Below are 24,126 nucleotides of genomic sequence, written 5' to 3' on the forward strand. Positions count from 1 at the left end.
TATTACAAAATGTTAAAATATTTAAAACAATATATGTTATCAAAAAGTGTACACTAGACGGTTTGTATATATATTTTTTCTCTCTTATATTAATTATAATAAGGTAAATTTCATACGTCACAACACACTGGATATAAAGAAACACCAAAGCTTACTTTTATGTATATAATTATTTATATCATCAATTATAATGAATATATAGTTATGTACAATATTGAATCTCATTCTTTAACAATAACATCAACAACATGATTAAACAACGTTCCTCATTGGTACACAAATTGTAAATGTACAGATAAAAAAGCATTAGATGAGGTCAATGAGGCATCGAAGGTGGCGTACGCTCAGCGCGCCTTAATTTTCTTTTTTTCTTCTCTTTATACATTTTATAATTCCCATATATATATTTCGAATCATTTTTTGTATTTTGTTCGATTTGTTTTTATTCCTCTTCTTTTTCCCTCCTGGTTTTTTTCACATTTTTTTAGGTTCTTTTTTAACGTTAATTATATATACTTCGTTTAGATACACACGTCTCACATACACACAAATGCGCCACGTGTATCCGTGCGACGCACGAAAATACGATTACGGGTGATGATATCGATTGAATCGGTGCATGATTTAATTATTAAAGAGAGTGCATGAATAATTTGTATCTCGCGAGCAGCCAGGCACGAGTTCCTACCTTGTAAGAGTGAATCGAGTAATATTTAAAATAACAATCGTCTATTTTTCGTACGTGAAAGGTCAAACTAAAATTAACGGCCGTATTTTATAATTAATAAAGAAGAAACAAAAAGAAAAAGAAATAAGAAAGGAAAGTCAAAATTCGAAAGGATGTTCACTCGTTTGTCAAGTAAAATTCATCTGCCTGGCTAAACCCACGCGACGCAAATCTCGACCAATCATCTAAAACTCTACACAAGGCTCCGACAAATTTCATTTTTTTTTCTTTTTTTTAATCACTTAACGAACGATTTCCACAAAATCTAACGCGCAAACTTTTGTTTCGTATATAATCGCATCAAGGCGAGGCAGGGTCACCGAGAGTCCTCCATCTTGATTTAACGCGATTCTACAAGCCGCTAACTTCCTCAAACAATTAGTATGAAAAATTGACTGCTGTGAACAAACATTTTTCCCCAAAACAATATTCGTTCGATTACGAATTGTAATTTGTTTCGTTTATTTTTCTAAAGTGTGTGTCTTAAACTCGTTTCTTAAAACACTGACGCTCCTCGAGAAATCGAATTTTACGAAATCAAATAAGTAACACTAAACTGTCTTTCGATTTTCGTTCTTTCCTTCGCACGTATTTTCATCAATATGCTGATGAAAAATTAAGCGATTCGTTTATAATTATATACCCAGTCAGAGCTTTCGTTATCAGAGGATTCCTCGAAGATAAAAAGAAAAAGAGAAAGAAAATACAGGATAGTCCATTCAGCGGAGAACGATAACGCACAAATGAATTTTTGTAATTGTTCAAATGAAAACGCGACTCTCTTTCGCTCTCCTAACTATTTACTCTTTTGACTCACTTCCAGCTTCTTTTAATCTCCGTCATTTGATTTTCTACAAATACTGTTCTGAAATTTTGTTAAAACTATAATTTCAATTGCTTTATCATCTTTCACGATAGCGAATAAAATGAATTTGTACACAAATTAGAAAATAAACATATCTAGCATTCATATTTTTATAATTAATATAAAACAACGAGTTACGTATGTAAAAATTGTGAATTAATGAATTCGTGTGTCGTTAATTTCTTAAATAAAAAGTGCTCTTTTACTGCTTTAACAGCGGATACTCAAAATAAAAAAAGCTTCGTCCACTAAACGTTCACTGACTCAATTTTCACATCGAACAAACCAAATATATAGTATATATATATACTATACTGGGATAGGTCTTATCGTTTGATCTATCAAAATACAAAGAAAACTGAAAGCGTGTCAGTAACAGTAACAGTGCTCATCCCTGTTATAATCCTTAACATTACATTCGCAATCGATAAAAATAACGCATTAATTCCACATTGATAAAACATAGAAATTGATCGGCGTTTTCTCGCAGATCTACGTATACTAAAGTAATAGAAAAAAAAAAAGTGAAAAAAGATATTTGGAAATCAGGAGCAACGAATGACACTTATTGCGGCTGATGCTGCACATTGTTTAGTATTATCATTTATACATCGATCAAGCTATCCGATTCGCACGCCTCACCGGCCCTTCTCGCCTTAATCGAGCCATATATAGAAAGTTATATACAACGATATAACACGAACTGCAGTGGCAGTGAATAGTGCATATGGATATTGCAAACAGTAGCAATGGCGGTGGCGGCGGCGACTCGTAATCGCGATACACGGCAGCGTCTACCACAGCTACTTTGTGTTTTCTCTTGTCCCCGATAATAATCGAACCGCTTCGTCCCATTTGCACATATATTTCTCTTTTTTAATCGATTAATGGTTAGTCTGATTTTTCATTGAACGATCGAGCACGGTAATCTGATGTTTTTTTTACATATATTTTCAGCGTATATCGTATTTGGTCGGATCACGCGATACCTTCATCCTTTGTTTTTGCACTCGTCATACTTCCGCACGCGCGAATCGTTTCCCCTGGTTTCCTTTCCCTTTTTTTTCATTCCGCTTCGTACTCTTCTTTCTTCCCACGTATGTGCATCATTTTCATCGATGTGATAATCGCTTTTCTTTTCTCTCGTGTGGATTTCCCTTATCTGTGTGTCACGCGCGTGCACGCGCGCGCGCGCGCGCATGTGAGACAGAAAGAAAGGATGCGCGCGTATCCGCGTGTGTATGTTTTGTGTCTGTGAATCCATACCAGATTTTTTTTGTGATTGTGTTGCCATATACATGCACTCGTACGTATCGTATGTGTATCATTACGTGTGCGTGTTTCAGTCATGGTTAGTGACAGAAAAAAGGGAGGGGCGGAGCGGGGGAAAGAGCAAGGAAGAAGTATTTGTGTATAGGTGTATCTGTGTATTTCCTTCCTTTGTTTTTATGTATGTATACCTTATTTGATCCGTCTTTGTTTTTTTGCTTCTTTACATACATACATATATATACATATACATGCATACAGACATATATACATACATACATACGTGTATACGTCTATGGATGTATGTACACATATGTACGTTCGTATGTACACACTCGTGTAGTTTCACAAAAATATATAAAAGAGAGTGTCTATGTATACATATATATGTGCATATATATCTGTAATGTATATATAGTCGTATCGATACATAGTCGATTAATACTCAAGTTGTGTGGAAAAAGGGTGTTTTTTTTCTTTTATCGTTAAATTATTATATATTCACACATATACATACATACATACATGCATACATATATACATACATACAGACATACATACATACATCCACGCATGCATACGCGTTTATGTATAGAATCTGTACAAAGTGCTTGATTGAGATTTTTTATATCGTTAGCCGCAAAAGAAGACACTCAAGGTAAAGTTTACACGTAATCCTGCAGTCCTGTTCGCACCTATCTCTTGTCGTAACGATGCACGTTATCGTCTGCAAACTCTTCGGTCTAAAACTAAACGTACAGAGTGACTGTTACACCTATGACAGATTATAGCCCTTCCCTTAATCAAATATAAAGCGAAAACAAGAGAATATCATAACACATAGAAAGAAGAAGGAAGTGAAGAAATATCGTGACGTATATCTACACATTCACTTATACCTGTTCCATTGAATGCAAATATAAAATATAGTGCTTCGTATTAATCTTTTCTATTACTTCACATGTACAATTTAATATCTCGCAAACGCCTTTAAATAAATTGCTAGATCTACGTATTACTCGTGTACATGTAAATAATCTAGACATTTCACTTCTCTGATGAAAATTCATACCATTAAATATGATACTAACTTTCAGCTGCACAATACATAGGAAGTTACGAATCACATCTTAACGTGAAAGGTGTGTCATTTAAATTACTTCGTTTATGGAATAAGAATATTGTTTCTTATTCGCAAGGTAATTAAGAGAATCGTTTAATATAGAAACATAGAGGCACATTTGCAAAGAAAGTACGTAACCATAAGAAAAGTGAAATCATGTATCTCTATCGTCGGTATCCTTTCATTTTCCAAGTAAGAGCTATGATCTGTTCTAGTTACAGTTATCACCCTGTACATACGCATATACAGATACATGTACATATATGTATACATATTTCCATTTGCTCACAAGGCAAGATACAAAATCACGATACAGGAGACGAACACACGACTGTCTTGCAAAGTGAACAATGCATCTACATGAAAGGAACCAAAACGGTCCTGTCATTGCAGTTATATCTCAATCAATTGTTTCATATCTTCTATATCTTCCTCTTTCCTCCACGTTCCGCTTCTTTTTCTCTTTTTTTCTTTTTTGTCTTTGTTTTTATAGTTTACCGTCGAATGACAACATATTCACCTGTTCTGTACCTATTTACATATCCTGAATGAGCTACAGCGATGGTATACGTTAAGTCGCGAAGGCGATTACAATTCCTCAGCGATCAGCCTTGAAGATGTTCTCAAGCGTTTATAGTTAAGCTGTTTTGCTTCGCATTTGTTTTTTAAGTATTATTTCTTATCTTTTTTTTTTGCTTGTTTTCTTCTGTACTTCTGTATTCTCCTGAAAGCATAGGGCGTGGAATTATAGTCACACACCTTTTTACGCTTCAGAATAAGCCCGTTCAGTCCTTATGCGGCCTTCAACATCGAAGACAATTAATAATTTCATGTCTTACGAAGATTTAGGAAGCTTAACGTGTAGCTACCCTCGGACCGTGTTTCATCATACCGTATCCCGGTATCCCTTTACCGTTTCTCTTCCTTTTTTTTATTTCCCTTGGCAGATTTTTATCCTTATCCTATCTTCTTCTTCTTCATTCGCTTCTTCTTCTTTCTTTCCTTCTTTATTTATCACTTGATGTTGTATTCCTTCTTTTATTTATTACACAACCAAGCCTCAACGTAGAAATGTTTCCGGTCACGATGTGAAAAGAAATCACGTTAGCGATAAATAACAAGGAACAGAGAAATCTGCGGACACTATTAGAGGGAAACCGAATTCAGCTATACGAGTATTGACGAAATATATCACTGGCGACACATAACCAGCAGAAAAAACGGACGTGTTGATGATTCGTTCTATGGACGGGGTTTTGCGATTAATTCGTTGAGGGCATCGTATTGTAATGCCAGCCAATGAAGACTACAAGTCGATTCAGTAGGGACGACGGGCGGCATGATGCGTTTCCTTTGCGTAATTATATGTAGGAATAAGGTCCGTCTGTGAGGGCGCTACACAGCAACAGTCAGGAGGCGTCATCCTTTCCCCGAGCTCCTCTGCTCGGCTTGTATTCCAGACCTGGATCGAATTGCATCAGCACGAAAACCTGCAGGTTATTCAGTAAAAAGATAATATTATCATTAAAATAATAACTTTTAATAATAAACTTTTATATCTTAATCGTAAATAATTAAAATAATAATCAATCGAATAGTATAATCGGGTGATATCGAGCAATAGACATGGAAGCCCTTCGTACCTGATCTGTAGGCAATAACGTGAAGTCATCTGGAGGATTTGTAATGACGTATCGTTTAGAGGAAGCATCGCACGATGAGCTGGTATCTCGAAACCTAAAATTCAGTTACAAGTCAGCCGTGTGGAATACTCATAGCTTTCGAGACAACTTACGATTCTAAGCTAAATATTTATATGTATATACACATATGAACGATTAAAACTAAAACTATAGAACTAAAACTAAAACTAAACTAAACGCTGGCAACAGTAACTAAACACTAAACAAACAAGTGATACAAAGAGACAATCATAAAAAATGATGGGTATTTGTTGGATGAAGGCAACTTACGATCGTCGTTTCTTTTTTTTTTCGTGACGCGAAAACGCAAAATGCAAAAGTGTGCGGCAAAAAATCAAAAGTTATATAGTAAGTACAAGAATGATATAGTAAGAGAATAATCAATGGCAGTATAATCGCAGCAGCAAGATGAAAGATTCTTAGAGAAAAAGATATATATATGTATATATATAATATATGCGTATATTCTGTGTAGAGTAATCCAATAAATACCATCGAGAGAAGGAAAAAAGTCCGATACCTGTACCTGTACAGACCAATGCACAGCATTCCATACGACTTTAATGCTGCGACAAAGAGGTCACCGTACTTGCCTCCTTCGCCATATTGAGCCAATGGCCCGTCGTACAACGCGATTTGACCTACTCGACATCGATCTCTATTTGCCAGACTATCAGGTGTACTGTAAATAAATAAATAAGTCAATTGTGTATTATTCGAAATATGATACATTTTTATCGACACTGATGTTAGTAAAAACACTTGGCATTGGTAAAAAGTATCATTAAAATAGTATGAAACATTTTTACACTATTGTCCGTAAATGGTTATAATGAGTACATGTTCTAACAATTAAATATTCAGATACCTATGAGTATATGTAAATTTCGCTCCTCGGATGTTTCATTCGTCAGAGCATGCAACCACCGTAACCATAATCTTGATTACGGATTGCATACTTAGAAGAGTTTATGTTTAAAATTATTATGTTTAAAATTAGCAAGCATCCCGTGAGTCGTGAAGAAGGATGTATGTGTCAAACTTTATCCGATTTACCTATAACCTCCTCGTAAACCTGCTCCTTCAGCGAGAATTAACTCTAACTCAGGCGTTGCTCCACCAGTGATTAGAGATCGAATTAAAGTCAGCGCGTTCTGGTTAAAGTACGTCTGTCACAGAAATAAAAGCAAGTATTACGATTAATATAAAGATATAAGTTACGAAGTTGAAGCTTCTTTCTAAAGAATAATAAAATAAATAACAATAGAGTGATAAATGACCAACTGACGCTATCACGATCGTCTAATTTATATTTACAGAAAAATTCATATAATTTATTAGTAATTATATATTAGTAGTTAATATTTATACGACGCCACAGTAAGGTCTTTAGTCAAATATTAACATTATAATTATAGAATGCTACTAACCGTCGACATTAATGAATCTAATACGCTGACGGCAAAGGCAGTACCGCAAGCAAACGGTTGGGTAAGGTACAGTTCTGTGTCCGGATCATCGTCGTCGTCCTGGTCAAGGAACTGCACGTTGCTATCATTTACGAGTTCTGTTAACAAAAACACGAAAATATAAATGGCGTATTAACTTCCTCAGTGATAATAAATCAATAAGAAAAACAATAAGTAAATTCTTTATCCTATATATGAAGATTTCAGCTGAGACATATTTTTCATCTTTCATTAAAGAGCAACTTCAAAATTCTATGTATTGCCAACTAATTGCACATGGAAACTATGTTTGCACTTGATTTTGTGATTAAATATGTGTTTTTGTCAGCTTCATGGACATTAAAAAAATATTAATGACATATGTTACGCAGACTAATATCAATCAAATTAAACTAATATTATTCGTTTCTTGCAAAAATATTCTTTTGTGAATCTATTTCCGAACACTGTATTATCTATTTCCAAACAAGTTGTGTCTTCGAATCTGTCGCATTATTTTTCTTTTCAACAATTCTACGTTCAAATATTTTTACATAGCTACCAAGTGACGTGAAAATCGGAAGATCGACAAAGATAGATTCACATTCTTTTCGTGTAATGTTCATATAAAATAGTAAGTAAGGTGTACCTGTTATCATTGGCACGTTTGCTCCATAAACTGATCCCCGTCGTTGCAAAACGATTGGGCTGCCAACTGCGGTCAAATTACCTTGCTCATTATTTGCTGGAATTGCCACTTAATATTTAATGAAATGTACAAGATAGGATATAGGCAGTCGTTCAACTCGAAAGTTCATTAAAACACGAGCTTTATATTGAGAGGATATTACGAACCTTGGCTGAGCACTCCAATGGTGTCATCGAATGTCATAGCTTTGATATTAAGGGACGCGAGGATGGCTTCCTTGTCGGCGAGGGTGGGGTCATCATTGCTAGGCACTTTAGCCGACAGGATACAACACATGTCGCACAGATTCACGTTAACGGCACGCAGATCTGCTCTGCTTAATGGTGAACCCTGCCACAGTACACGTAATTACATTGCAAATGCTCATTCTTAAATTCGGACACTTCTTTCTTCTTTTATAATATATTGTTGTTAAAAATAATTATATTAGTTCGAAACGTTTGATTATATTGGGTTATAACACAAATTCGCCTTACATATATTATAATAAATATAATGAATATACAGGATAAATTTATGCAAAAATAAATAAACGGGATAAATAGTTACAATCGTATATTTGGGTCTATATGTTTTAAATATACAAAATTTCGCAAATTCATAAATTCTAGTAAAGCGGAAAATTTTTATTTTCACAGTGGCACAAACAAAATACAAATAAACTATGCAGAGGTATTTATTTAAAGTGTAATAGAAAACAATCTAAATAATCGAAGAAGATTTATGTTATAGTATAGCAAAAGAAAGAAATTGAATAATTAAAGAAGATTTACATTATAATAATAAAAAAGTAATTAACAGTTAGTAATAATCAAAAAAGAAATTGAATAATTGTGAAAGATTTCTTACGTTTAACACCGAAATCTTTGGTAGATTCTGCAACATCTTCCACTCGCGGCGGATGTAATCCACAGACCCAACTATTACTACGTGTTTAAGCTCGTGGTAATGAAAATTGGAAGCTCGTAATGGCATGACAAGGTTTCTCAGTCCGATGAGAGGCGAGTCGGGATCGGCGAATAGGCAAACAACAACATGTCCATTTAGAACTGTCATCGCCGCCTGATTACGATCCAGTATGCAGTCTTCGAGGTTACGGGATGGACTCCAGTGGAACATACCCGTTGAATCGTACTTCATTTCGGTCTTTTCGAAATCGAAGTCCTTCGCCTGATCGTCGGCTATTCCGACTTGAAGACCACCGTTGTTATTCACGTTCGTACCGCCCGAGGCTCTGCTCGTCGGCCTAAAAATATAATTTTCACTTTTACTATACAGAAATCGCAGTTCATTTTTACTCGATTAAATAACAAAATAAATACTAGTAAAATACTAGATTTATATAATACGCGCAAGTAGATGTAATAACATCTTTCGTGACTAATTTTTTGTGTTTTTAGCTTTACTTCATCTCTTTAGCTGTATTCTATTCTATCCTATTAAAGCTAATAATCCTGAAATACTCAAGCGAATGAATACTAGTTGAAACTATAACTTAAGTAAGCAGTATAGTTATATAACTACTTATCCTTTGTCTTCCTTAATTATTTTACTATGTTTCCCCTAATAAATTAACTCATTAATTGCCAACTGTTATCTCTAAAGTAGTTGTTTCATATATATATTTTCTTATTTAACGAAAAATTCTCATTCAGAGATCGCGAAATGTCATGACAGTTAATGAGCGTGTGTATCTTAAACAGCAAAACTATTTCGATTATTGCAATATCTTACGTCGCAAATAAATGCCTTCCTGTATCTAGTATACAAATTGCCAGATAATCATGCGTGATATAATAGAATTAGTAAGTACATTAATTACATCATAACCGACAACGAACGAAAAATTAGACACATTCAACCTTAAAATACTTTCAAGATACTCTGCACTAGTTTATAAAATGGGCTGTGTTAATTTCATTGCAATTTACTACGGATTACTGGATATAAATAAATTTCTGCCTTTAGTAATTAATTAAAAGAAATTAGCGAAGTTAAGTTACACGAAAATGTAATTATACTCGCTGAATCGATTATGCTTTAAAATTGTAAATTGGATCGTTTACAACACAATTTCTTCGGACTCGTTGCCATTTTTTTAAGATGAAACAAAAGTTTCGGTTTGCTGTAAGTGTTCATATACTCATGCAGATTAATTCATGAAATTCATTATAATGGTAGATATTTTTCATGCCTGTAGCAAATTAATTGATAGTTTATCGGTAAAGAGTGAAAATGTAGCAGAGAATAAAGCAAAATAAACAAAGCAAAAGTAACTACGAAATCACATGGAAGAGAAAGCTTGGAGAAGGTTCCGATCGTCAAAGAAAAATTTAATTTTTACATAAACAAGATAATTAGAAGAGGAAAATGATCGAAATACGCTGCAACATAAGCATTCGCATGCAATCTTGGCAAGCAGATTTCTATATTGCAAATATATTCAATCAAACGTATAGTGTAGAAGAAAGAACAGCGCGCTCAACGTGACAGTTAACGTAACAAAAGAAGCGTACATGAGCTTTTTGACTTCGTAGGCGAGATGGTAGCCAGGGTATGCGGACTCCTCTTGCGATCTGGAATCAGAAGGCATTTGAAACGTTGGATTCGTCGATTTGTAGACGCTCTTTTCTTCGTTCGCCATCGAATAACGTTAAATCATAACGATAAGGAAACAAGAATGAAAAAGTTCATTTATAAATAGCAGTGACAATACATAATGATTTTCATGATTGGTTATGAAATTTGAAAATTTCGGATATTTGATTTCTTTTCATCTTTTCTTTTTTTCTTTAAAACGTAATGTACGACAAAATGATTCATTTCTGGATCAGTAACATTAAAAAATGAAAAAATATATAAATGTAAGAATTATGTAGCTTCCTCCATTGGAATTATCTGCTTTGATAAAGTTTGACATCTATTCTATATTGATCAAACAAATGTGAGGAATGGATATAATTGCAGTGTATTCATGGAAAAAAAATAAATACTAGGATAAATTCGTTGTCCTCGTTCTAAACAATGATCAACACAATAAGTGTGGTGCAAACAAGCGGATTTCATCATATAGGGATTTCTCACGTTTCAGCTGTACATATACAAAATTATAAAAGCACAGACAGCGGTCCTACCATAACAGGTAAAAGCTGGTCATTGGATATCGCGTAGGAAGAGGAAGAATTTATATTTCATGGGCTGCTATCAACTTGTTAACATGCGATATAATATTTTCGTGAGCCATCGAATAAAAGAGAGGAAATAAATGGAAAAGAAAATATTATACCTGAGTATTACATCGTGTAACTCTAACAATAATTATTTACTTTTTAGCACGAGGAATATTAGATTTCGTAGAGATATCTCTAAATAAATCTATTATCCTCAGCTTTCTTCGGTATGAGCAACAATTTGAGTGATGGAAATTGTTACAGTATTACGATATTAATTATATTAAAAATTAATTACAAAGAAATATATAATCTCATTACAACAAAAAACTCTGCTAAAACGTTACTATATTGGCTTTGTCCTCGTTTTATTTTTCGAGCTACGTACGCTAGGAAATGTATCATCAATTAAAAGGATGTCTTCCACCAACTGTAAAAATTATACCTCTAATTCTGCATGTCACAGTTTGTTACGATACGTGGACCCAATATACTGCTAGTTCGTAGCCATCACGAACTTTTGCGTGTTGCTAGAAGGATAAGGGGAAAACAGGGAATGTCTATTTTTAATGAATTTACGTTGTACAGCGCCTTTTATTGATAGCAATTCCCGCAGAAAAGTTCCGTTCTGGAACCGCAGAACAGTTTCAGAATATACTGCTTCGATAAAATTAATCGCAGGAAACTAAATAATGAACAAAACTGATCGTACAGTATGTAACCTGTTGCAAGATTACTTGAATTCATGAAGATGATTCTGGATCGCATGGAAGTTCTCTACCGAGAATAGTAATAATAGAATATTTATCGTCACTTATGTTGGATAACTTTTAAAAACATGCTGATTAAAGGAAGATAGATGCAAATATATCGTTGAAAGAATACTGTGTCAGACAGCGTAGTGCACTCTGTAAAGATAAATTATTTCGTCGAAGATTCTTTTAACAGAGTAGTGTCCTTATATTTTGTGAGATGAATCGCTTCGAGTAATTGCTTCGACATTCCATTAGGTTATTCAAAGTACATGATTTAAAATGATTTCATGATGGTATTGCAAAATGTATATGATTTTGTTAGCGATTAAAAACAAACATCTTACGATGTATATGCAACGATGAATTTTGTTCGACTTACGTATTAAGAGTGAACTAAACGATGTACAGTTTGAATAACCCATTGTATACAGCTTAAGAAAATTGTGTGGAAATAAAAGCTCGAGTCGTTCTACTCGTGCAAATAGAGGAGAAACAGGATCAACCGTAAAGTTCGTACAATAGTGAGAGTGCTTAGATGCAGACAGAGAAGTCACCAGGAAAAATTCACCACGAACTGCTGTTGTAATTGTGTACATATACTTCGTTACTATATAACAACCGAATATATTAAATCACACTTTATATAATTATGCTTGTATGTATATATAGTGACCACATCTAATTAAACTTTGAGTGCACAAGAATTACTTTTTAACGTAAAATAAATAAACACAGGATAATTTTGCGGTGAAACAAAATTTGAAAATAAAATTCCAGCAACATTAATTCTTTTTTTTTTCGATCGATGAGTTCAATAGTTAACGTGTAATTAATTCTCAGTAGTGAAATTCGCACGCTGTTTGTTAATGTGTAATGAAATATTTATGGCAAGTGATTAAAAAATGCGAACAATGAAGAGCGAATGCAAGGACGATGCACGTCCATGTTGTACACATTAAAGAGAGGATTAGATCTAAATTAAAACGAATACCTCTGATTGTACGGTTGATTTGGACTGGATAAACTGTCGTTCGTCGCTCGATTCACATTCGGTTTCACCTTATTCACCTGCTTTGTTGAATTCATCATGGTCATCCCGACGGAATTCCGGTGATTTCTCATCGCTGTAACACGATAATATAATATTATACGCACATGTATATATGACCAGTATTTATATTTTTATTAATTATTATGTATAATACTGGCCACGATTATTAAAACACCTACTTTGCGTGGACAAAATTGTCTAGACATTTGGTACAAACTGAATGGTTTACGCTACTTTCATTTTCTAATTATTTTATTATAAATCTGTTCTTTTCCTGCTTATAATGTAAAATTTATCAAATAGATTTATCAAATAGTTGCTTTCCAACGTAAGAAATTCATTTCAAAAGTATATCAAATATATTAAATAGTGTAAAATGTGTTGAACCTTTTCAGTATAAGTACGATAAGTGCATAGATGTTCTAATATTTTTAGCCGACACTGTAGCTATATAATATTATATTTCTAATGGATATAGATGTTTGTTTGTAATTACCGTTTGGATCATCTCGGTCGCGACTGATCTCACCTAAAATTCGTAAATTAGAATTAAATTCTGTATAAATATATATTTTTTAACGTAGCTAATAGACAAAGCAACAATGATTAAGACAAATTACTCAGTGCCACGCTGATCGTGGCCTAACTTCGTTTGTTATAACGCACTTTACTTTTTATCGACAAGAGCCTATAGCCTCATGCTTACTTACACGCGTACTTCGTTCGAAATTTTCCGCACGTGCCATCTTTTCAATTTTGAATAACTAGAATTGCTATGGACTGGCAAAGTACTTATGGTTTTCAAGAATATGTCGATTATACACATACTGTTATATTGGCAAATGAAAAAAAACATTCTTGCTCTATTAAAGTTACGCTAATACTGTAGAAGTTGCATCACATTAAAGAAAATTCGACGAATATTATCCTTTGAAAATAATAGTTTAGGAATGATCATTTGATAATAAAATTCCCTTATTCATTTAAAATTATAAAAATTATTCCTGTATTTTTATTATTTTTTTAAGTCACTTTTCAAATAAATTGGCGGTTGATGTTATTATTGATAAATCATAAAATACAGTGAAAACATTCATGAATATTTATTTTCCACTTATTTGCTGATAAAATTTCTTAAATCTCAAAAATGTGACAATCATAATAATATTAACATTATGTTATTGATATACTACCACTCTTAAAACAAATAACTTTTACAGTTAACAATATTCATGCATTAAATGATCTATTATTAAAAAATCAATTGATTCATTTCTGAATACAGAACACATTTTTCTTCTGAATATAAAAAAAAACTCGCGTGCTAAAATTTTGTAACGAGGACCTTCTTAAAAGAAAATCTGACGTATCGATGAAAACCAAGAAACATTCACGAACGCAAGCAATTTCTAGCCATCGTGGCACGCGCCATTTGCATAAGTCAAGAAAAAAAAATTAGCATTTGTCTTGTTAACACCACCTATATTTAATAAATTTAAAAAATGAAACGATCAAAAATATGAAAAAATTGTGCTGTGTCTAATATTACCATAAGAAATAAATAAGAAATTATACGGTGTCTGTTTATCTACCGTGCTTTCTACAACTATCAATTTGTTCATTTTACACTCGATATTAAAAATTACACAAATAAAACGCATAATATTTAAATGACAATAAACTATAGAATATACTGAGGACATATGCGAGTCACACATATCAAAGAAGAAATATCGAAAAAGTATTTCTAAGCATCCTAAACCAAATAATATAATCTACATAGAACACAGAAAATTCCATCGTAAAGATCGAATATCACTCAAAATTTCTCAATTCAAACAGCATTTCTCAAACTATCCACGAAATTTACGTGTTGTAAATTCTTCTATATACTTTTCCTCGCTGAATAATTGGTTTCTATCATACGTATAGTGTTTAGTTTTGCAAGAAAGTTAAAGAGTGAGAAACGCTGATATCTTTAAATTCCTGCTTCACTACTTACGCAGACGAACACCAGCGAATGTTTTGCATATTTTGCACAAATTACATGGAAAGGTATGTTTGTCGCGGATAAGGTTATCAAGCTTTCGGATTGACTTTCTTTCCTGCACTATTACGTTACCGAATTGTCCGAGTCAATTCTTAAATATAAATGACTCAAGCTATTTATCAATATTTTATTACCTCGAATTATTAGTTAGTTAGCACTCAAGTTAAATAACCAATTCTGTATACTGAAAAGTATACGACGCTCAATTATAACATTTCCTGTGATAAAAATTTCAAATAAATTAAGTGACTCATATTATTCGAAATTATTTGAAATTATAAATAATTACTTTGCACTCGAGATATATAACTAATTATATATAAAATGTATATGAGAATTATAATATTTCCTATGGCTGAAACTTCAAATAAATTAATCATTGTGTTTTGTCTATAAACCGATGTTGCTTCGAAACTATAATAATCAGTAGAACCAAATTAAAACGAAACATAACCGATGCTAGAGTCTAGTAACTATGAAACTCTATGATGATCGTACGTTTTTATAATAAATCACAGTGGTTTTTGCAGAAAACATTGAAACTAAAGACGAAAGAAACGGAAAGAAAAAAGATTATGTGTCGTCTAATATGATTGCATGGTTAGAACTAAAGTTAAACTACAAAAAAGTTGACTACGTTTGTAGGAAATTAATAAAACTGATAACATAAGATGCAAACTATAACGTATCTACTGTAGCTGCATGCACTCATCGAAACCGGAGAAAGTAGTCAATAACGAGATCGTGATATAATCAATGTTTCAATTTCAAAAATATAATTTGATTCATTTTATAAATTTAAATTCCTCTCTACTTTCTCCAAAATCGAAATGAAAATATTAGTAGCGCGCTTTTAGATACATATTCCATATATATTTAGAAACAGTGCTGGAGTTTTTTAAATTGAAATTTCTCATGTAAGTACTATTGAAACCTCATTGTTATCATTAATTTTTATATAAAAGTTTCGAAAAATATTTTCCTTCTTTCTTGATGTAGCAACTGGAAACAATTGTTTAATGTGATCATTATCTTTTGAATGAAATTCAATTAATAAATAAATTCAATAAATTCAATAAATTTGAAAACATTTGAGAAATTTGTAACATTATCAGTACTCTTTACTTTTCAATTTATGGAGTTGACGGTTCATATAACTTTATGATATAAATATACTTTTCGTACTACATATCCTTCTGGCTTGCAATTTATTTAACTTCGCTATTGCAAATACTTCGTTTATTTGCGATATTATAGCAACAGGTAGTCTTTATAAATCTATAAACTAATAAATATTAGATATATCGTTATTATCAATCATACATAAATTTGATAAAAATATCATAACCAAAGATTGCAAAAAATCAGTGATAAAAGCATACCTTCCTGGTTTGAAAGTTATAATTCAAATTATTACTCTATTACACATTATTATTTATTTCTCATTTGCTACCTGTAACTTCGTATCTATTTTAAGCATGTATCGACAGTTTTTAAACAATCATTCCAGTTCAGATCTAAAAATATTTGAAACCCGGCACTGTTAGAAAAACAAAATCAGTCGAAAATGTCATCATGTTGAATCCCTAGAAAAAAGTAAAAAATCAGTCGATGAAGCGTATTCGTCATGATGCATAGAAAAGAAAAATCAAGTAATAAACAGAAAACAAGAAAGAACATCAGAAAACCGAGTGCAGATACTTGTTAAAAAAAAAGTGTTAATCGAGAGAGCGAAGCACTTTCTTTCGTGAAGCAGCTCTTCGCGTTCCTTCGTCCAAGAGACTGAAAGCGATTGATTACAGTATACCCGTATAATCATGTGGTTCATCAAAATTAAGAAGGGCAGCTTGCAAAAATTGTAGCACGGTTTTGATTTGAGGTGTAACTGTACCTCTTACGTGAACCATCTTGGGCAGTTCTGGCGGAGTGAATGTGGGGGGAGGATGGTGGTCGTCTGTAACAAACCACTACATATGTTAGCTACCCTAATTACCTAAGGCCTAGTTCGCTACACTATCGCTACCACTGGCCATTCCTATGCTTGCGCTTCGATTAATTAAACTTTAGCTCCGTTCCAGCCATTTATCGATTTTTACAAATTGTTCATTCCACGAGAGAAGAGCTTTAGATTATATTTTTTAATTGATTCTTCTTAATTTTCCATTCATGAAGAGAGTGTCGTTGTATGATAATTTTTAATCGATTTTGAACAATTTTTCATTCGCGAATTGAGGATTATTTGATTATTTTTAATCAATTTTTTTAATTTTCTCATTTATGAAGAGAATAACATTTGATTGCTATTTGAATTTTTGCACATCAATAAAATTAATCTTGCTACTATTATAATTATATAATTACAATAGTAACTTGATATCAACTGTATAACGTTGATTATGCAGAATATTATTCTGTATATTATTGAAATTATTTTTCCATGCGATATTATGCGAATATTTCCAAATACATACGTCATTGTTTGAATAAAAGGAAAATATTAACAATTATTCTGTATCCATGTTAGACTGATAGAAGAGATCCGGAAGTAAGCCTTATCATTATATCAAGGTACATACAGATTGAACTATTTGTAATGTTAATTCTCTATCTTTTCGCTACGTGCTTGCGTGAAGAATCGAAAGCAGAAATTTTTTAAACGAGCACATTCTTTCTAACGTGTAACACATGTATGTACCAGGTATTATATGTATGTACCACCTATTTACATAATAGTTTATTAACTAATAATACTGGTGGAGTAACAACTTACAAGTCTTAGCCATGGATTTCTTTTTAATACGTTTACAATTATAAAGAAAATCAACAAAATTTTCATTCGTAAAATTTATTTATAAAACTGTAACAAACTTATTGACAAATAAAGAATTTATTTACTGGTAACTTGTAACTTGTGATTAATAGTAGCAAATAAAATTTTACTAATAATATTAGTTCAATTATGCAGTTGGCCTAAGAAACAAATTATATGCAAAGAAATAATTATAAAAGAATATAATTTGTGGAGAAATAAAGACTTACATAGCCAGTCTACATTTTGCAAACAGAATAACGTTTCTATTATCCCTGACTGGAACAGAGCTTATTCTAATTAAACAATTGTAAGTAATCTAGTCGAGATATTACTTTGAAATCTTCTGTTTTGAAGATTGCTGCTCGTTGCAACGCGGACGAGTCCAGAAGTAAAGGAGACACTATTCAATTGTGCACGATATTAAAACAGGACAAAAAACAATCTGTACATCGTAAATCTCCTCCGCGTTGTACAAATGTAGCCTAAAGTAGTGGCGAACTATATACACGTTCTCGTAATAAAACTTGGAAGCACTGTGCACAGACAATACTCATTTCATGCTAAAATTCACAGAGGTAAAGAATGAAAATCGAAGAAATACAGAGAAATTAATTTTCTATATAAAATAAAGGAAACGATTTTTTTTTTGTTAACTGATTATAGTAGAAAAATAAAAATATTATCTTTACCTCTGACAAACTATATATTCTATTCTACCATTCTATGATTACGTAGACATGCAGTAATAACTTCTTACGATGTGAATATTTACTCGATATTGCAAGTGCAGTCTTTGATAGATATAAACTCGTGCGATAGATTGGGAAATTCGTGAGAGTATTCGAAAATATTGTTAAATTTCTACCGTGTCAAAGCAAAGTTACAAAAGGGGAGATATCGTCGGTGGTGTAGAACTAATGTGAAACTCGTCGTTTGCAAAACTATTCGCGAATCGAATGCAGCTCTTTATCTTGTGAGCACTTTTCTTTTGCCATTGGCGTCGTTAAGCTCCTAACATAAGCTTAACTTGACCGAGGGAGGGAAACTGTAGCGCGTGTAAAAGGTCACTTTATACTCTTGCCATGGCGTAGATCATTTTACAGCATTTAATTGATTCTTAAATTTCGATGTTTATTGGTATAAGACACGTGGAATATAAAGTATAGAATATTTATTGTACAATAATAGAGAAAAATCCTTTATTTTTCGAGTCTAGTACTTTCTTCTTTCTTTCTTTTTGTTATTTACTGTGGTATCAATTACTAGAATACTTATTAACGATATCATTTGAAATGTATATGTTGAATTTTATGATTCTTAGAAAAGATTGGTTTACTTGAGAAAAGCAGTTGTAATATTTGTTTGAACGTTTTTAATTTATCTTTTATAAAAAAGGAATTAATATGAGATTGACTACAGTAATTTTTGTGTTGTATCAATTACACACGTATATGATACGTGACTATAGTGATATGTGATTATAGTGGCACATGATAATAACTTTAAAGTACAAAAATTCATTTCATGTTCTATAGTAAAGAGTCTTTCCCATTAATATACAGGGTGGTTGGTAACTGGTGGTACAAGCGAAAAGGGGGTGATTCTACGCGAAAAAAGAAATCGAAAATATAGAATAAAAATCTTTCGTCTGAGGCTTTGTTTTCGAGAAAATCGACTTTGAATTTTCGCTCGGTACGCGTGCACTTTATCACGTCTCGTTATAACGGATCTCACTGTAGATTGTTATCTCGATGGAAAAATTTAAAAAAAAATTAAAAAAAAATTTTATGCTATATTTTCGATTTTTTTTTCGCGCAGAATTACCCCCTTTCTGCTTGTGTCACCAGTTACCAACCACCCTGTATACATATATTATTAACTAATATCGTTCTGAGATACTTCATCTTTAAAAAGGCAAGGATCTTTCTTTATAAAATTCTCAATGCTCCAAAAGATAGATCAAGCAAATTGAAAAATAATATTTGACTAATAATATGCAAATATATTAGAGGTACCAATAAACATATAAACATACGAATCGAACACGTAAAATAAAACGAGACATTACGATACATCCAGTGACCATGTACAGACTACTGTCTTATCATCTATGCCTTATCATTATAAAGATTCTCGCGGCAACGTATGCATACATATTATGTACATAGATATTGATTATACACCCGCTCTATATTAGACTTACTTGCATACGAGAAGTCTTCACCTAAGTAGAAGTAGAGGACGAAGAGAAGAAAGTTCAAACAGATAGACACATAGAAAGTTAGTTAAAGATATCTTTTCTTCATGTTCCGGTGTACAATAATGTGTTTGTATGTGCACGTACTCGCGGCCACGTATATGCATGGTAATATATGTATATATATATATCGGTGGTTTTCTAAATGTGCGTGCGTCGTGCACACGCTCGCCTACGTGTAATGTTTCGTGATGATATACATAGATATACATATATGCACGCATGGATCATAGATGAATTACAGGTGAGAGAGAATGATCGTGTTAAGGCTCCGATGAGCGGTGCGAAGTGAAACTGTCGATTGATTTTTCTTACCCTCCTTCTATATACTTTTTTTTTATCTCCCGTTTATACTATATCCCGTAACATCGTTCACATTTTCACTTTTTTACGCGGCACGCGAACATTGAAGTAATCACGCAGCTTATTTACTTGCAGCAGATTCAATCGTGTTAGTACACATAATATATCAGGATTCAAGATTAAACTTATTTAGGTGCTTGAGTATCTAAAGATTTTTTTTTTTTTTTACTCTTTTCTCATATAGTTAATATTCTCATCTTTAATTTAAGCTTTTTTATACTGCTTACTTTAGGTTAATAGAACTACGAAGTTATGTCGATTGTAAAAACTGTAAAGCTGTGTGCGACAAATTATGGAGAACGATCGATCATGAATACGGAACCGTCAAAGTATTCGATTAGCAGGGATATTATCCGAATTTATCAATTGCTTTTCCTATGATAGAGTAACTAAAATACTGGAGAAGGAAACGTTCCAATTTACTTGATATTTTGTAGAAGTTAAATAGCTCAGATGAAGTACGGGATATTACATTTAAGCCAGACGATGGAATTCTTGCTAGATATCGCAGGTATCAAATATATATTGTTTGAAAAGTTGCAAAGATATAAAGCGGAACATTATGTGGCAGGTCGTAGAATTTGTCTCAACAAATGCTATCGTATGATGAATAAAAAGGCATAGACTGTCATTTAAAAAAATTAGATTGACTTTTATAAGAATATTTTTTTGGTAACTTCAATCCCTTCTAAGGTATTCCACTGTTCTCACTTAAGTGTAACATACTGTATATATGTATATTGATATTTATTTGTGTTTGAAAATTCTCAAAAGGTATGATTGGGACATAAAAGCACATGGTTTTCTTGGAATGTAGTTTGCGATAACTCGAAGCACATAAGTACTGCACACTTAATATAAACACCTGTAATCGTTCAACATCTGCAACATGTTTCAGAACACTTAAAGAATTAGAAGCAATTAAATATCAGGATATCGAGGAACGACTTCTCCAATGATAATCACATATCGACTCTGCCATAGATCGTATAAATAAATCACGCAAATAAACACTAATTCTAAGATATTCTAAGAACATGTCGAATAGATATAGTTAGATATTGAACACCGATGCAAGATCAAGTTAGAAGTAGTTAAAAAAAAAAACTCAAGGCAATCACATCGCCGCGAAGTTCCGTTCGGATTAGACTTGTAATAATTCACTCACAACAATAACCATCGAAAAAAAAGACACTTACATACCTCCAGAGAACTACATTCAAAACGACATCGATAGAAATATAATGTAAATAGTAATTTCGGTTGCAAAAGTACAAAAAAATGAGAAATAAAAGACAGACATCACACCAATAGGAGTTCAAAACACTAACAGTAGTCTACTTCGAAACCAATTAGTATCAGATTCAGATAAAATCACATAAATTAGCACAACGAACACGTTCATGATATATATATATTCTAATTTTGAATACGAAATTAAGAAGCTAAGGATATATATATATATAAAAATGATCGAACGTTGTGCTGCTTGTTTCATGTATTCGAACAAAGATTTGTTTTTCAATTAGAAACCTTGATATTCGAGTTTCTTAAATAACTAGGCCATGATGAATCATTTAGCTTTATAACTTCCTTCTTCTAACTGATACATTAACACAGCTATGCAAATTCAAAAATACTATGTATGCCAAATTTGTACAATTATCGAAAATGATTCACGCGGCTTAAATGAGTATCGAAAGGAGGATTTCTGCGTTTAACCTTTAAATCGAATATTTCGCCAAACGTATACTCGTTACTTTCTGCATTTCTTAAATTATCAGATTGAGTACCGTAAACCACTATTACTAGAAGTATGAAATCAAAATTGAATATTCAAAAATTTCATGTAATACTGTTCAAACAGATAGATTCAAGGTTATATTGATTTAAAGGCCATACGAAACCAATATACTCTTTGATCAATTTCGACTATATTGTCGTATTTTACTTAACCATGGGGAGAGGCTAAGATTAGACAAAAAAAAAAAAGAAAAGAAAGATACAAGGGAATGACACGTGGAAGACAATCTACATTCGGGGGATACATACTTGCTCTTCCAACCATTTGAACAGCTCGCACGCCTTTCCGGAATGTGGCCACTGCCCGAAGGGAGGAGAACCAGAGCTGTTAGTCGTTATACCAAAATAATGTGAACCTAAATACTGGGTGGAGGGGCAGGTGGTAACAGGTAAGGGGGAATTCACGCGTTGGTCTCCACCGATTTATCACGTAGTTTTATAAATATTCATAGATATCTCGAAGAAACTACATAATATAGTACTGTATATATTATAGTATACATTACTATATAATATACTGTATATTTATATTCATATTCTATATTATACTGTATATTATATTGTATATTATACTATAATATAGTATATTATAGTATATTGCTATATACATTAGGATATAATTTACTGTAAAACGTGACAATCGATAAAGATGTGATCAACATTGTTGATTTAAAGCATCGTTGCTTTAAATCAAATTTCCGTCTGATATGGGGACTGGAGCACAGAGAATACACAGCAGGTACGTGGCCCATATTGAGTTTACACAGTGGCCGATGATATTCATTTAGTCAGAGATCGTATTCTCTTTCAGACTCGACTAAAATATTAAATATCACAATGTCGACGTTATTGTTGTGATGTCAGTGAATGATATCAAATATGCGCAACATGTGAGGGGAGAATGAAGTATTTTTAATCGGTGTGTTCGATAAACCCTGGGCATCGATTATCATCATCCGTGTAAATTTAGAACTAAAGGTGCTTACACCGGTGGCATTCACTTTGCAAGTATTTCACTTTTGGTTGGTTCGTTGTAAACTACAAATGTCACGGTTATAAGTACTTTTAAAATTCTCTTTTTCACACAGGATATATACACATATACAGGCACACCTATGCACACAGATACACTCACACAAATGCACCTAAGCGCGTATGATTCGCTTTCATTTCATATTAAAGGGACGCAGCAGTTTCATATGCAATTTCAAACACAACCTTCCCCACTATTGCAAATATATTTCCTCTGTTGAAACCATTTATATAATTCATAAAGATGTAGTTTGTTGCAATGATTCTGGTTAATTATTTTCAAATAATTCGTAAATTCTTAGATTTTCCAGATAATCCCATCCTGCTAACTTGTACTAAATGTATACATATATTATATGAAGTAGTAAGTAAAGCGTAGCTTTAATTCTATCTAGTGTTGGTTAGTTTTAAAATGTGAGGATAATAGGCGGAAGAAAGATATAAATATATATTTATCTAGCTGCTGGTTATAGAAAGATTACATGTGTATTTAAACTCAAGTCTATTTGAAATGCTGTTGTTTCAGTTAATCTGTCTAATCAGAAAACAAACATGTTTCTAATGTTTCGCATGCAGAAAGATAGAAGACGACAGTTCTGTGTTGAACAATGATGCAGAAATTGGAATGTAGAAGAAAATTCCTTTTATGAAAGAAAGAATAAACTCATTGGCCAGAAATTAAAGAACGAGAATATAGATTTGGTCATTGTTACGATAGAGATCGTTGTAGAATTTACAACCAATTGTACCTATAAGTAAAATGAATTCCTCTTTTTCTAAATAAATAAGTGTGAAAACTCAGTGACCAAAGATAAGAAGCAAGAGATACTGTTTGTTTAGGATATTTATCAATAATTGCAAGAGGAAACTAACAGAGAAAAATATGTGGCTATAGTGCAATATATGTGTACTTATTATCTCATTCGAGAAAGTAAATAGAATTTACGAACAGAATACAACAATTTATGAAAACAAAATTCTAAAGATAA

At 32.5% G+C, this 24,126-nt stretch overlaps 1 protein-coding gene across 50 annotated transcripts in view; it reads right to left on the minus strand.

Annotated features, from left to right (window-relative positions):
* Window positions 1-151: 151 nt before the first annotated feature.
* The window catches only part of LOC100749230 (calcium-activated potassium channel slowpoke), a 107,540-nt gene continuing 83,565 nt past the window's right edge, over window positions 152-24,126 (minus strand). For 14 of the 50 annotated variants that reach the window (XM_033318558.1, XM_033318576.1, XM_033318561.1 and 11 more), the window contains 14 exons: window positions 22,355-22,405; window positions 19,886-19,906; window positions 16,762-16,824; window positions 13,317-13,349; window positions 12,761-12,893; window positions 10,361-10,420; window positions 8,694-9,090; window positions 7,991-8,174; window positions 7,785-7,880; window positions 7,118-7,254; window positions 6,744-6,856; window positions 6,208-6,369; window positions 5,628-5,721; window positions 152-5,474 (listed from right to left, as the gene is read on the minus strand). In XM_033318558.1, the coding sequence (XP_033174449.1) occupies window positions 5,394-5,474; window positions 5,628-5,721; window positions 6,208-6,369; window positions 6,744-6,856; window positions 7,118-7,254; window positions 7,785-7,880; window positions 7,991-8,174; window positions 8,694-9,090; window positions 10,361-10,420; window positions 12,761-12,893; window positions 13,317-13,349; window positions 16,762-16,824; window positions 19,886-19,906; window positions 22,355-22,405 (1,625 nt within the window). In that variant the 3' untranslated portion in view covers window positions 152-5,393. The remainder of the gene's footprint in view (window positions 5,475-5,627; window positions 5,722-6,207; window positions 6,370-6,743; window positions 6,857-7,117; window positions 7,255-7,784; window positions 7,881-7,990; window positions 8,175-8,693; window positions 9,091-10,360; window positions 10,421-12,760; window positions 12,894-13,316; window positions 13,350-16,761; window positions 16,825-19,885; window positions 19,907-22,354; window positions 22,406-24,126) is intronic. The other 36 variants (XM_033318579.1, XM_033318578.1, XM_033318568.1 and 33 more) reach the window with 14 other exon arrangements.

Source organism: Bombus impatiens, unplaced genomic scaffold (assembly GCF_000188095.3).
Source record: "Bombus impatiens unplaced genomic scaffold, BIMP_2.2 scf_0102, whole genome shotgun sequence".
NCBI classification, from domain to species: domain Eukaryota; kingdom Metazoa; phylum Arthropoda; class Insecta; order Hymenoptera; family Apidae; genus Bombus; species Bombus impatiens.